Source organism: Eleginops maclovinus, chromosome 16 (assembly GCF_036324505.1).
Source record: "Eleginops maclovinus isolate JMC-PN-2008 ecotype Puerto Natales chromosome 16, JC_Emac_rtc_rv5, whole genome shotgun sequence".
Classification (NCBI taxonomy): Eukaryota; Metazoa; Chordata; class Actinopteri; order Perciformes; family Eleginopidae; genus Eleginops; species Eleginops maclovinus.
This window is the reverse complement of record NC_086364.1, coordinates 24,587,090-24,601,899: the sequence shown is the minus strand read 5'-3', so window position 1 is coordinate 24,601,899 and position 14,810 is coordinate 24,587,090. Positions and strand designations below refer to the sequence as shown.

At 43.0% G+C, this 14,810-nt stretch overlaps 1 protein-coding gene across 1 annotated transcript in view; it reads left to right on the top strand.

Moving 5' to 3' along the window:
• The window catches only part of LOC134878590 (WAS/WASL-interacting protein family member 2-like), a 22,816-nt gene extending 8,006 nt beyond the window's left edge, over positions 1-14,810 (top strand). The window contains 6 exon segments of the mRNA XM_063904733.1: positions 5,377-5,502; positions 5,583-5,779; positions 5,781-6,141; positions 6,226-6,456; positions 11,825-11,926; positions 12,462-14,810. Of these exon segments, the coding sequence (XP_063760803.1) occupies positions 5,377-5,502; positions 5,583-5,779; positions 5,781-6,141; positions 6,226-6,456; positions 11,825-11,926; positions 12,462-12,502 (1,058 nt within the window). The 3' untranslated portion in view covers positions 12,503-14,810.

The window sequence follows — 14,810 nt, the reverse complement described above, 5'->3', positions numbered from 1 at the left end:
CTCTACCTGCCGTCTCTAGCGTCTCTACCTGCAGTCTCTACCTGCCGTCTCTAGCGTCTCTACCTGCAGTCTCTACCTGCCGTCTCTAGCGTCTCTACCTGCAGTCTCTAGCTGCCGTCTCTAGCGTCTCTACCTGCAGTCTCTACCTGCAGTCTCTACCTGCCGTCTCTAGCGTCTCTACCTGCAGTCTCTACCTGCCGTCTCTAGCGTCTCTACCTGCAGTCTCTACCTGCAGTCTGTACCTGCCGTCTCTAGCGTCTCTACCTGCAGTCTCTACCTGACGTCTCTAGCGTCTCTACCTGCAGTCTCTACCTGCCGTCTCTAGCGTCTCTACCTGCAGTCTCTACCTGCCGTCTCTAGCGTCTCTACCTGCAGTCCCTACCTGCCGTCTCTAGCGTCTCTACCTGCAGTCTCTAGCTGCCGTCTCTCAGATATTCCCTGGCCATCAGTCAGACAACTACCTGTGATTTATTTCAGGATAGGAATCACCACAGCAGCAAACACAGTGTCATATTTATTTTACCAGATCTCAGAGTCAGAGCTGGTCTACCTGTCTACCTGTGTGTTCCTCTCTGTCCCACCTCATATTTTAATGTTGTGACGCTTCATCCTACCTAATCTTTCCTTCCTCAGTAATCTTTAAGGAATCAAAGCTGATTGTGTTATCAGTATTTAATATATTTGGCACCACAGGATTGGAGGACACTCACAAATGTACAAATGTATAGTTTGGGGGTTTTTCTGATGCAAGATAAACTAAAAGAAATTGGCATAAATAACCTTTTCTTTGTGGAATTCAAGCTGAAAATGTATCAGAAAAAGCTGAATATTAGATTTGAATGGAAACAAATATTCACTGATATTTAAAGAGGGAATTCATGCAAACAGAAAAAAATGTTTTTTTACGGAAATTCTTAAACTTTTGGAAATGTTTTTTAATACAACATATAATTAAATATTCTCTGAAATTTCAGCGGCAAATTCAGAAAAAAAACTTGGATGTTTCCTGCCTGAGATTTAAGGCGTAACTTCTTGCAAGTCAAACTCAAACATTGAGGCAAAAATAATTGTTTAGGATTTTTCGAAATTCTATTGAAATTCATCAGAAGAAAACTGATTTATTTTCAGATTTGACTGAAAAAGCTGTAATTCATAAGAGACAGCTGAGCGTCCTTGAGCGTCCTGCAGAGCACCGTGCTGTAATCTGAAACTGTCTCTGAAGCTGACACCACAGAAACCAGCGTTTATTAAACTCTGCTTCTGTGCTTCAGTTTCATCATCATGTTGTCTATTAATGATGTCCGCTGTCTGTCACTCTGTCATCTCGTGCTGTTGCTGATGTCGGGGCTGTGAGGAGCGTAAACACAACCCTACCATCTCCCTTTATCTCACTCCATTCAACTCTACCATCTCCCTTTATCTCACTCCATTCAACTCTACCATCTCCCTTTATCTCACTCCATTCAACTTTACCATCTCCCTTTATCTCACTCCATTCAACTCTACCATCTCCCTTTATCTCACTCCATTCAACTCTACCATCTCACTCCATATCACTCCATTCAACTCTACCATCTCCCTTTATCTCACTCCATTCAACTTTACCATCTCCCTTTATCTCACTCCATTCAACTCTACCATCTCACTCCATATCACTCCATTCAACTCTACCATCTCCCTTTATCTCACTCCATTCAACTTTACCATCTCCCTTTATCTCACTCCATTCAACCCTACCATCTCCCTTTATCTCACTCCATTCAACTTTACCGTCTCCCTTTATCTCACTCCATTCAACCCTACCAGCTCCCTTTATCTCACTCCATTCAACCCTACCAGCTCACTCCATATCTCTCCATTCAACTCTACCATCTCCCTTTATCTCACTCCATTCAACTCTACCATCTCCCTTTATCTCACTCCATTCAACCCTACCATCTCCCTTTATCTCACTCCATTCAACTCTACCATCTCCCTTTATCTCACTCCATTCAACCCTACCATCTCACTCCATATCACTCCATTCAACTCTACCATCTCCCTTTATCTCACTCCATTCAACTCTACCATCTCCCTTTATCTCACTCCATTCAACCCTACCATCTCACTCCATATCACTCCATTCAACCCTACCATCTCCCTTTATCTCACTCCATTCAACTTTACCATCTCCCTTTATCTCACTCCATTCAACCCTACCATCTCCCTTTATCTCACTCCATTCAACCCTACCATCTCCCTTTATCTCACTCCATTCAACCCTACCATCTCACTCCATATCACTCCATTCAACCCTACTATCTCCCTTTATCTCACTCCATTCAACTCTACCACCTCCCTTTCTCTCACTCCATTCAACCCTACCATCTCACTCCATATCACTCCATTCAACTCTACCATCTCACTTTATCTCACTCCATTCAACCCTACCATCTCCCTTTCTCTCACTCCATTCAACCCTACCATCTCACTCCATATCACTCCATTCAACCCTACCATCTCACTTTATCTCACTCCATTCAACCCTACTATCTCCCTTTATCTCACTCCATTCAACCCTACCATCTCCCTTTATCTCACTCCATTCAACCCTACCATCTCCCTTTATCTCACTCCATTCAACCCTACCATCTCCCTTTATCTCACTCCATTCAACCCTACCATCTCCCTTTATCTTACTCCATTCAACCCTACCATCTCCCTTTATCTCACTCCATTCAACCCTACCATCTCCCTTTATCTCACTCCATTCAACCCTACCATCTCCCTTTATCTCACTCCATTCAACTTTACCATCTCACTGTATCTCACTCCATTCAACTTTACCATCTCCCTTTATCTCACTCCATTCAACTTTACCATCTCCCTTTATCTCACTCCATTCAACCCTACCATCTCACTCCATATCACTCCATTCAACTCTACCATCTCCCTTTATCTCACTCCATTCAACTTTACCATCTCCCTTTATCTCACTCCATTCAACCCTACCATCTCCCTTTATCTCACTCCATTCAACCCTACCATCTCCCTTTATCTCACTCCATTCAACCCTACCATCTCCTTATCTCACTCCATCAACCCTACCATCTCCCTTTATCTCACTCCATTCAACCCTACCATCTCCCTTTATCTCACTCCATTCAACCTACCATCTCCCTTTATCTCACTCCATTCAACCTACCATCTCCCTTTATCTCACTCCATTCAACTCTACCATCTCCCTTTATCTCACTCCATTCAACTCTACCATCTCCCTTTATCTCACTCCATTCAACCCTACCATCTCACTCCATATCACTCCATTCAACCCTACCATCTCCCTTTATCTCACTCCATTCAACCTACCATCTCCCTTTATCTCACTCCATTCAACCCTACCATCTCCCTTTGATCTCACTCATTCAACTCTACCATCTCCCTTATCTCACTCCATTCAACCCTACCATCTCCCTTATCTCACTCCATTCAACCCTACCATCTCCCTTTATCTCACTCCATTCAACTCTACCATCTCCCTTTATCACTCCATTCAACCTACCATCTCCCTTATCTCACTCCATTCAACCCTACCATCTCCCGTTATCTCACTCCATTCAACCCTACCATCTCCCTTTATCTCACTCCATTCAACCCTACCATCTCCCTTTATCTCACTCCATTCAACTCTACCATCTCACTCCTTATCACTCCATTCAACCCTTACCATCTCCCTTTATCTCACTCCATTCAACCCTACCATCTCCCTTTATCTCACTCCATTCAACCCTACCATCTCCCTTTATCTCACTCCATCAACCCTACCATCTCCCTTTATCTCACTCCATTCAACCCTACCATCTCACTCCATATCACTCCATTCAACCCTACCATCTCACTCCATATCACTCCATTCAACCCTACCATCTCCCTTTATCTCACTCATTCAACTCTACCATCTCCCTTTATCTCACTCCATTCAACTCTACCATCTCACTCCATATCACTCCATTCAACCCTACCATCTCCCTTTATCTCACTCCATTCAACCCTACCATCTCACTCCATATCACTCCATTCAACCCTACCATCTCCCTTTATCTCACTCATTCAACTCTACCATCTCCTTTATCTCACTCCATTCAACCCTACCATCTCACTCCATATCACTCCATTCAACCCTACCATCTCCCTTTATCTCACTCATTCAACTCTACCATCTCCCTTTATCTCACTCATTCAACTCTACCATACTCCCTTTATCTCACTCCATTCAACCCTACCATCTCACTCCATATCACTCCAATCAACCCTAAAACCCTACCATCTCCCCTTTATCTCACTCCATTCAACCCTACCAGTCTCCCTTTATCTCACTCCATTCAACCCCTACCATCTCCCTTTATCTCACTCCATTCAACCCTACCATCTCCTCCCTTATCCACTCCATACAACCTCTACCATCTCCCTTTATCTCACCTCCATTCAACCCTACCATCTCCCTTTATCTCACTCCATTCAACCCTACCATCTCACCCATTATCACTCCATCAACCCTACCATCTCCCTTTATCTCACTCCATTCAACCCTACCATCTCCCTTTATCTCACTCCATTCAACCCTACCATCTCCCTTTATCTCACTCCATTCAACCCTACCATCTCCCTTTATCTCACTCCATTCAACCCTACCATCTCCCCTTTATCTCACTCCATTCAACCCTACCATCTCCCTTTATCTCACTCCATTCAACCCTACCATTCCCCCCTTTATCTCACTCCATTCAACCCTACCCACTTCACTCCATATCGACATCCATTCAACCCTACCATCTCCCTTTATCTCACTTCCATTCAACCTACCATCTCCCTGTATCTCACTCCATTCAACTTTACCATCTCCCTTTATCTCACTCCATTCAACTCTAACCATCTCCCTTTATCTCACTCCATTCAACCCTACCATCTCACTCCATATCACTTCCATTCAACCCTACCATCTCCCTTTATCTCACTCCATTCAACCCTACCATCTCCCTTTATCTCACTCCATTCAACCCTACCATCTCCCTTTATCTCACTCCATTCAACCCTACCATCTCCCTTTATCTCACTCCATTCAACCCTACCATCTCCCTTTATCTCACTCCATTCAACCCTACCATCTCCCTTTATCTCACTCCATTCAACCCTACCATCTCCCTTTATCTCACTCCATTCAACTTTACCATCTCCCTTTATCTCACTCCATTCAACTTTACCATCTCACTTTATCTCACTCCATTATATTGCACATTATGTCAGTGATGTCATCTTAGTGTCATGTAGAGAGCAGTGACAACACTGCCCTCAGGAGGCGGACCCCTCACTCACCTGTCCAATGGTTGTTGTCTTCAGAGCCCAAAAGAAGCGGCGCAGTAGCAGGGGGAGCCAATGGCAGCACAGCAGTGAGCCCGTCGGTTACTGCTCCACCAATAGGAGGGCTGTTCACGGGCGGGGTTCCCAAACTGAGAGCGGTGGGAGGTGAGGAACGTTCTGTTCCATCTGTGATGTTCCAGTTCTGTTGTTATTAGTGTTATAAAATCTGATTGATGTCCCTGCAGACGGGTCGTCGGGCAGATCCCCGTCTTCTCGAGCCGCGGCGCCACGCCCTCCGAGCCATCGCCATGAGGACGCAGCAAGCCCCTCCCCCCAGGCGCTGTCGCCCGTGGAGACGAGCCGCTTGCAGCGTCCCTCCCTCCCCAACCTCACCCCACCCTCCCCCTCTCCCTCCGGCAGCATGAAGCACTCCTCCTCCGCCCCCCCCGCCACCCCCCCCTCTCTGTCGCCGCGGTAACGCCCCGTCCCCTCCCTCCTCCTCCTCCTCCTCCTACAACAACAGGGAGAAGCCCCTCCCCACCAACACCCCGCCCCTCCCATCCAAACCTCCCCCATCTCCCGGCAACAGCCGACGCCCCCCCACCTCGGGAGGAAACCCCACCTCCTCCCTGGCCCCTCCCCCCGACCTGCCACAGCGAAACAACTCCCTCGGCAACAAGAGGCCCGCTCCCTCCCCCGGAGGCCACACCCCCACCAGAGGCCCCGCCCCTCTACCTCCACCCGCCTCCCCCTCCCCTAACAGGCCGCCGCCCCCCACCAGGGAGACGACAGGAAGAGGAGCAGGTAATATTTGTTACTGAAGTACCACTCCCCATAACTCCCAGTGTCTCCCCCCCCACCACTAACATATGCATTCTCTCCCCTCAGCTCCCCCGGTTCCCGCTCAGCCGTCGGCAGCATCTCAGAGGGGGGGGGGCAGAGAAGCCCCACCTCCTCCCCCCTACAGGACTCATGGTAGCCCCTCCCTCTCCTCCGACCCACCTTCCAGGGGGAAGCCCCCCCCGCCGCCCACCCGCACCCCCGCTGCTCTTCCACCACCCCCCCCTCTTCTCCGCAACGGGCCCTCCTCCTCCCCCTCTGTCCCCCGCTCCTTCGTGGGTGAGTGTACGATCAGAGCCCAGTCTGAAGAGTATGACATCATCAATAACCGAAGATAAGGAAATAAATGAAGTAGTTACAGAGTTTAAGGTCCTGACAGAACAGACGTCTTTATTATAGAGTTTAAGGTCCTGACAGAACAGACGTCTTTATTATAGAGTTTAAGGTCCTGACAGAACAGACGTCTTTATTATAGAGTTTAAGGTCCTGACAGAACAAACGTCTTTATTATAGAGTTTAAGGTCCTGACAGAACAGACGTCTTTATTATAGAGTTTAAGGTCCTGACAGAACAGACGTCTTTATTATAGAGTTTAAGGTCCTGACAGAACAGACGTCTTTATTACAGAGTTTAAGGTCCTGACAGAACAGACGTCTTTATTATAGAGTTTAAGGTCCTGACAGAACAGACGTCTTTATTATAGAGTTTAAGGTCCTGACAGAACAGACGTCTTTATTACAGAGTTTAAGGTCCTGACAGAACAGACGTCTTTATTACAGAGTTTAAGGTCCTGACAGAACAAACGTCTTTATTATAGAGTTTAAGGTCCTGACAGAACAGACGTCTTTATTATAGAGTTTAAGGTCCTGACAGAACAGACGTCTTTATTATAGAGTTTAAGGTCCTGACAGAACAGACGTCTTTATTATAGAGTTTAAGGTCCTGACAGAACAGACGTGTTTATTATAGAGTTTAAGGTCCTGACAGAACAGACGTCTTTATTATAGAGTTTAAGGTCCTGACAGAACAGACGTCTTTATTACAGAGTTTAAGGTCCTGACAGAACAGACGTCTTTATTATAGAGTTTAAGGTCCTGACAGAACAGACGTCTTTATTATAGAGTTTAAGGTCCTGACAGAACAGACGTCTTTATTATAGAGTTTAAGGTCCTGACAGAACAGACGTGTTTATTATAGAGTTTAAGGTCCTGACAGAACAGACGTGTTTATTATAGAGTTTAAGGTCCTGACAGAACAGACGTCTTTATTATAGAGTTTAAGGTCCTGACAGAACAGACGTCTTTATTATAGAGTTTAAGGTCCTGACAGAACAGACGTGTTTATTATAGAGTTTAAGGTCCTGACAGAACAGACGTGTTTATTATAGAGTTTAAGGTCCTGACAGAACAGACGTGTTTATTATAGAGTTTAAGGTCCTGACAGAACAGACGTCGTTTATTATAGAGTTTAAGGTCCTGACAGAACAGACGTCTTTATTATAGAGTTTAAGGTCCTGACAGAACAGACGTCTTTATTATAGAGTTTAAGGTCCTGACAGAACAGACGTCTTTATTATAGAGTTTAAGGTCCTGACAGAACAGACGTCTTTATTATAGAGTTTAAGGTCCTGACAGAACAGACGTCTTTATTATAGAGTTTAAGGTCCTGACAGAACAGACGTGTTTATTATAGAGTTTAAGGTCCTGACAGAACAGACGTCTTTATTATAGAGTTTAAGGTCCTGACAGAACAAACGTCTTTATTATAGAGTTTAAGGTCCTGACAGAACAGACGTCTTTATTATAGAGTTTAAGGTCCTGACAGAACAGACGTGTTTATTATAGAGTTTAAGGTCCTGACAGAACAGACGTCTTTATTATAGAGTTTAAGGTCCTGACAGAACAGACGTCTTTATTATAGAGTTTAAGGTCCTGACAGAACAGACGTCTTTATTATAGAGTTTAAGGTCCTGACAGAACAGACGTCTTTATTATAGAGTTTAAGGTCCTGACAGAACAGACGTCTTTATTATAGAGTTTAAGGTCCTGACAGAACAGACGTGTTTATTATAGAGTTTAAGGTCCTGACAGAACAGACGTCTTTATTATAGAGTTTAAGGTCCTGACAGAACAGACGTCTTTATTATAGAGTTTAAGGTCCTGACAGAACAGACGTCTTTATTATAGAGTTTAAGGTCCTGACAGAACAGACGTCTTTATTATAGAGTTTAAGGTCCTGACAGAACAGACGTCTTTATTATAGAGTTTAAGGTCCTGACAGAACAGACGTCTTTATTATAGAGTTTAAGGTCCTGACAGAACAGACGTCTTTATTATAGAGTTTAAGGTCCTGACAGAACAGACGTCTTTATTATAGAGTTTAAGGTCCTGACAGAACAGACGTCTTTATTATAGAGTTTAAGGTCCTGACAGAACAGACGTCTTTATTATAGAGTTTAAGGTCCTGACAGAACAGACGTCTTTATTATAGAGTTTAAGGTCCTGACAGAACAGACGTCTTTTATTATAGAGTTTAAGGTCCTGACAGAACAGACGTGTTTATTATAGAGTTTAAGGTCCTGACAGAACAGACGTGTTTATTATAGAGTTTAAGGTCCTGACAGAACAGACGTCTTTATTATAGAGTTTAAGGTCCTGACAGAACAGACGTCTTTATTATAGAGTTTAAGGTCCTGACAGAACAGACGTCTTTATTATAGAGTTTAAGGTCCTGACAGAACAGACGTCTTTATTATAGAGTTTAAGGTCCTGACAGAACAGACGTCTTTATTATAGAGTTTAAGGTCCTGACAGAACAGACGTGTTTATTATAGAGTTTAAGGTCCTGACAGAACAGACGTCTTTATTATAGAGTTTAAGGTCCTGACAGAACAGACGTCTTTATTATAGAGTTTAAGGTCCTGACAGAACAGACGTCTTTATTATAGAGTTTAAGGTCCTGACAGAACAGACGTCTTATTATAGAGTTTAAGGTCCTGACAGAACAGACGTCTTTATTATAGAGTTTAAGGTCCTGACAGAACAGACGTCTTTATTACAGAGTTTAAGGTCCTGACAGAACAAACGTCTTTATTATAGAGTTTAAGGTCCTGACAGAACAGACGTCTTTATTACAGAGTTTAAGGTCCTGACAGAACAGACGTGTTTATTATAGAGTTTAAGGTCCTGACAGAACAGACGTCTTTATTATAGAGTTTAAGGTCCTGACAGAACAGACGTGTTTATTATAGAGTTTAAGGTCCTGACAGAACAGACGTCTTTATTATAGAGTTTAAGGTCCTGACAGAACAGACGTGTTTATTATAGAGTTTAAGGTCCTGACAGAACAGACGTGTTTATTATAGAGTTTAAGGTCCTGACAGAACAGACGTGTTTATTATAGAGTTTAAGGTCCTGACAGAACAGACGTCTTTATTACAGAGTTTAAGGTCCTGACAGAACAGACGTCTTTATTATAGAGTTTAAGGTCCTGACAGAACAGACGTGTTTATTATAGAGTTTAAGGTCCTGACAGAACAGACGTGTTTATTATAGAGTTTAAGGTCCTGACAGAACAGACGTGTTTATTATAGAGTTTAAGGTCCTGACAGAACAAACGTCTTTATTATAGAGTTTAAGGTCCTGACAGAACAGACGTCTTTATTATAGAGTTTAAGGTCCTGACAGAACAGACGTGTTTATTATAGAGTTTAAGGTCCTGACAGAACAGACGTCTTTATTACAGAGTTTAAGGTCCTGACAGAACAGACGTGTTTATTATAGAGTTTAAGGTCCTGACAGAACAGACGTGTTTATTACAGAGTTTAAGGTCCTGACAGAACAGACGTCTTTATTACAGAGTTTAAGGTCCTGACAGAACAGACGTGTTTATTATAGAGTTTAAGGTCCTGACAGAACAGACGTGTTTATTATAGAGTTTAAGGTCCTGACAGAACAGACGTCTTTATTATAGAGTTTAAGGTCCTGACAGAACAGACGTCTTTATTATAGAGTTTAAGGTCCTGACAGAACAGACGTCTTTATTATAGAGTTTAAGGTCCTGACAGAACAGACGTCTTTATTATAGAGTTTAAGGTCCTGACAGAACAGACGTCTTTATTATAGAGTTTAAGGTCCTGACAGAACAGACGTCTTTATTATAGAGTTTAAGGTCCTGACAGAACAGACGTCTTTATTATAGAGTTTAAGGTCCTGACAGAACAAACGTCTTTATTATAGAGTTTAAGGTCCTGACAGAACAGACGTCTTTATTACAGAGTTTAAGGTCCTGACAGAACAGACGTGTTTATTATAGAGTTTAAGGTCCTGACAGAACAGACGTCTTTATTATAGAGTTTAAGGTCCTGACAGAACAGACGTGTTTATTATAGAGTTTAAGGTCCTGACAGAACAGACGTCTTTATTACAGAGTTTAAGGTCCTGACAGAACAGACGTGTTTATTATAGAGTTTAAGGTCCTGACAGAACAGACGTCTTTATTATAGAGTTTAAGGTCCTGACAGAACAGACGTCTTTATTACAGAGTTTAAGGTCCTGACAGAACAGACGTGTTTATTATAGAGTTTAAGGTCCTGACAGAACAGACGTGTTTATTATAGAGTTTAAGGTCCTGACAGAACAGACGTCTTTATTATAGAGTTTAAGGTCCTGACAGAACAAACGTCTTTATTACAGAGTTTAAGGTCCTGACAGAACAAACGTCTTTATTATAGAGTTTAAGGTCCTGACAGAACAGACGTCTTTATTATAGAGTTTAAGGTCCTGACAGAACAGACGTCTTTATTACAGAGTTTAAGGTCCTGACAGAACAGACGTCTTTATTACAGAGTTTAAGGTCCTGACAGAACAAACGTCTTTATTATAGAGTTTAAGGTCCTGACAGAACAGACGTCTTTATTATAGAGTTTAAGGTCCTGACAGAACAGACGTGTTTATTATAGAGTTTAAGGTCCTGACAGAACAAACGTCTTTATTACAGAGTTTAAGGTCCTGACAGAACAGACGTGTTTATTATAGAGTTTAAGGTCCTGACAGAACAGACGTCTTTATTATAGAGTTTAAGGTCCTGACAGAACAGACGTCTTTATTATAGAGTTTAAGGTCCTGACAGAACAGACGTCTTTATTATAGAGTTTAAGGTCCTGACAGAACAGACGTGTTTATTATAGAGTTTAAGGTCCTGACAGAACAGACGTGTTTATTATAGAGTTTAAGGTCCTGACAGAACAAACGTCTTTATTATAGAGTTTAAGGTCCTGACAGAACAGACGTGTTTATTATAGAGTTTAAGGTCCTGACAGAACAAACGTCTTTATTATAGAGTTTAAGGTCCTGACAGAACAGACGTGTTTATTATAGAGTTTAAGGTCCTGACAGAACAGACGTCTTTATTATAGAGTTTAAGGTCCTGACAGAACAGACGTGTTTATTATATTTAGTGTTTGTTATTGAGGATAAATTAATACGAGCCTTTATGAGTGTCAGCTGTTTGGGCTCCACGTCCCCTCTCTCCGTCCTCTGACCTGTCCTTCATGTGGCTCACCTGAGTGTGTTTTTGTTGTTGTTGATGTAGTTGTTGTTTTAGAAGAGACCGAAACAAAAGCAGTGTTGCGTTTCTCCTCCTGCAGATGACTTTGAGTCCAAGTATTCGTTTCATCCTCTGGACGACTTCCCTCCTCCGGAAGAGTACCGACACTTCGCCAAGATCTACCCCAGCAAGGCCAACAGAGGTAGACAGACAGACAGACAGACAGACAGACAGACAGACAAAATAAGGGGACATTTTTTGGAAAAATTGATCATTATGAAGAAAGAATCTGACATTTGTAAAAGTCGGGATTTAGAAAAATAAATAAATAAATTGGAAGAAAAAGTTGATAATTTTGTAAAAATAGTCGGAAATTCCAAAAAGTCAAAACTTTTTAATACAAAGAATCAGAAGTTCGAAAAGAAAATAGAAAGAAAATAAGATTGTGAGACAGAAAGTGTGAATGTTTAAAAGAAGATGAGTAAGGCCACATGGAGGAGCTAGAATAATGAGAAAAAAGTCAGAAATTTGAAACATTTAAAGTAAAAGGTAACAAAACAGAGATTAAAAATGTCATAATTCTGAGGAAAAGTCATGAAAACAAAAAATGGTTGACATTTTGAGAGTATTAAGAAGTCAAAAGTCAGAATAAAAATTTCGAAAAGTCACAAATCTGAAAGAAACGGACTCCGAATTCTAAATAACAGCTTTTTAATGAGCTCTGTTTGTGTTTACAGTGATGAGAGGAGCACCTCCACTGCCGCCTGTTGGGAGGTGAACCCTGAAGACTACTACCCACACACACACACACACACACACACACACACACACACACACACACACACATTCATACTCATCCTGTTTGCGGTAATCACATCTGCAGTGTCCAGCAGTGACGCCTCATCTGCGCTCATAGCTGGTTGGCTGAGGAGAGCTCTGGTCATGTGACAGAACAGGAGGCTGCTCACTCTGCAAAGGTCTTCCTCTTCCTCTCTGGACATGAACACATTTTAGTTTTACTTTTTTGCACGTGCACTTTTAGTTTGAAGAACCAGCGAGCAGCGCTTCTTGAGGAAACATGTGAAGAAGAGCGAACCGTGAAGAAGAGAGAGGACACGTGAGGAAGAGAGAGGACACTTGAGGACACGTGAGGAAGAGAGAGGACACGTGAAGAAGAGAGAGGACACGTGAGGGAGAGAGGACACGTGAAGAAGAGAGAGGACACGTGAAGAAGAGAGAGGACACGTGGAGAAGAGAGGACACGTGAGGAAGAGAGAGGACACGTGAGGAAGAGAGAGGACACGTGAGGAAGAGAGAGGACACCCGAGGAAGAGAGAGGACACGTGAAGAAGAGAGAGGACACGTGGAGAAGAGAGAGGACACGTGAGGAAGAGAGGACACGTGAGGAAGAGAGAGGACACGTGAGGAAGAGAGAGGACACGTGAAGAGAGAGGACACGTGAGGAAGAGAGAGGGCACGTGAAGAAGAGGGAGGACACGTGAGGAAGAGAGAGGACACGTGAGGAAGAGAGAGGACACGTGAAGAAGAGGGAGGACACGTGAGGAATAGAGAGGACACGTGGAGAAGAGAGAGGACACGTGAATGAGAGAGCAGACACATGTTTTTTTGAAATCAGATTCTGAAACTGTTGAAAGGGAAATGAACTCCGTCCTGATGAACCATGAATCTGACTCTGCTGACTCACCTGTAAACTCTCACCTGCTCCATCACCCCCCGCTGTCAGCCGAGCTTTATTTTGGCGGGACGTTATGAGGGTTGAGTCTCTAAATGCCAACATGAAGGAAACAAACGCACCTGAGCTCACCTGGAGTCCTGCTGGGGGGGGAGACAATCAGACAGAAAGGAGTTCCTCCTGCAGCAAGGACTCTTCCATCCTTCCTTCCTCACCCCTCCCTCCCTCCTCCCCTCCTTGTTGCATGTGGTCTTTAGTTCCAGTTTAATCTCAGTGTGAAATAATTCTTCAGATTTCAGCAGGAAAATATTATAAAGTTGTTAGAAATTAAAACTCAAATATAACCGGTTTCACTTTGAGATCGTCGTGAGTTGAAAATAAAAATATTAGAAAGTTTACAAAATGAAAAAGTCACAGTATTTAAATGAAAGTCATATTAAGACTCTCATAAAGGTTTGATTTTAAATTAAATCTTGTTCTGATTGGTCCTCCGATAAGAAGAAGTCCTTTAATATTCTGACTTGAGCTCACGACCTTCCTCCCGTAAAGCACATTATATAATAACTTTACTCTCTGTCTCCTCTAATGGTCTAGTCTCAGTGCCAGCAGGTTTCATGGGTTTTGAATCTGTTGTTTCCTGGATAAAAAGACTACAGGCTTCAGTATTAGCTGTGTTGTGTTGCCGGTAAAATCACTGCTAGTGTCACTGCACACGGATTAGGGGTTAACATGACGTCTCAATGATTGCAATCACACAGAACTGGTTCAGGTCTTTCTTTAGAGAAAGAGTCTCCGGCTCACACCAAGGAAAATAGGATGTTTGCCACCAGACTCCATTCCTAAAACGGTAGATTTCATGTGTCTGCGCTGGTGGGCAGAAACCATATCATTATGGGATATTTTCTAAAACTTCCAGTTGTTTCCACGTAGTCCACCTCACAGACTCCATTCACAATCAGAATACCTTGTCCCACAGAGGGGAAATTTTCACTATTACAGCAGAAAGAGCCAAAGACAGCTTAATATTACACCAATACACTAAAAAATATATATAAAAGAATCACACAATTTACCAAATACACAAAAATAAAAGTATAGCAGCCAGATATGTTTTGCACAAAACGTCTAATTTAATGTCCCAGAGTCTCAAAACTGATGTAATTGAGGCTCCTGCAGTAGAGGTGAGAAGCATTTACCTGCAACAGAACCCCCCCACCCCCATGCCGTACAGACTGTTTGCTGTATATCTGCTGAGTCGTAAAGAGCTTCTGACCCTGTGATACCCAGTGACTCTGTGCTACCTGTAGTGACCGTAGCGTTAGCTCCGAGCTAAAGATGACAGCATGATGTGTGTATCCGAGCTCTAATAAACACCTGTCTGACTCCTCTCTGC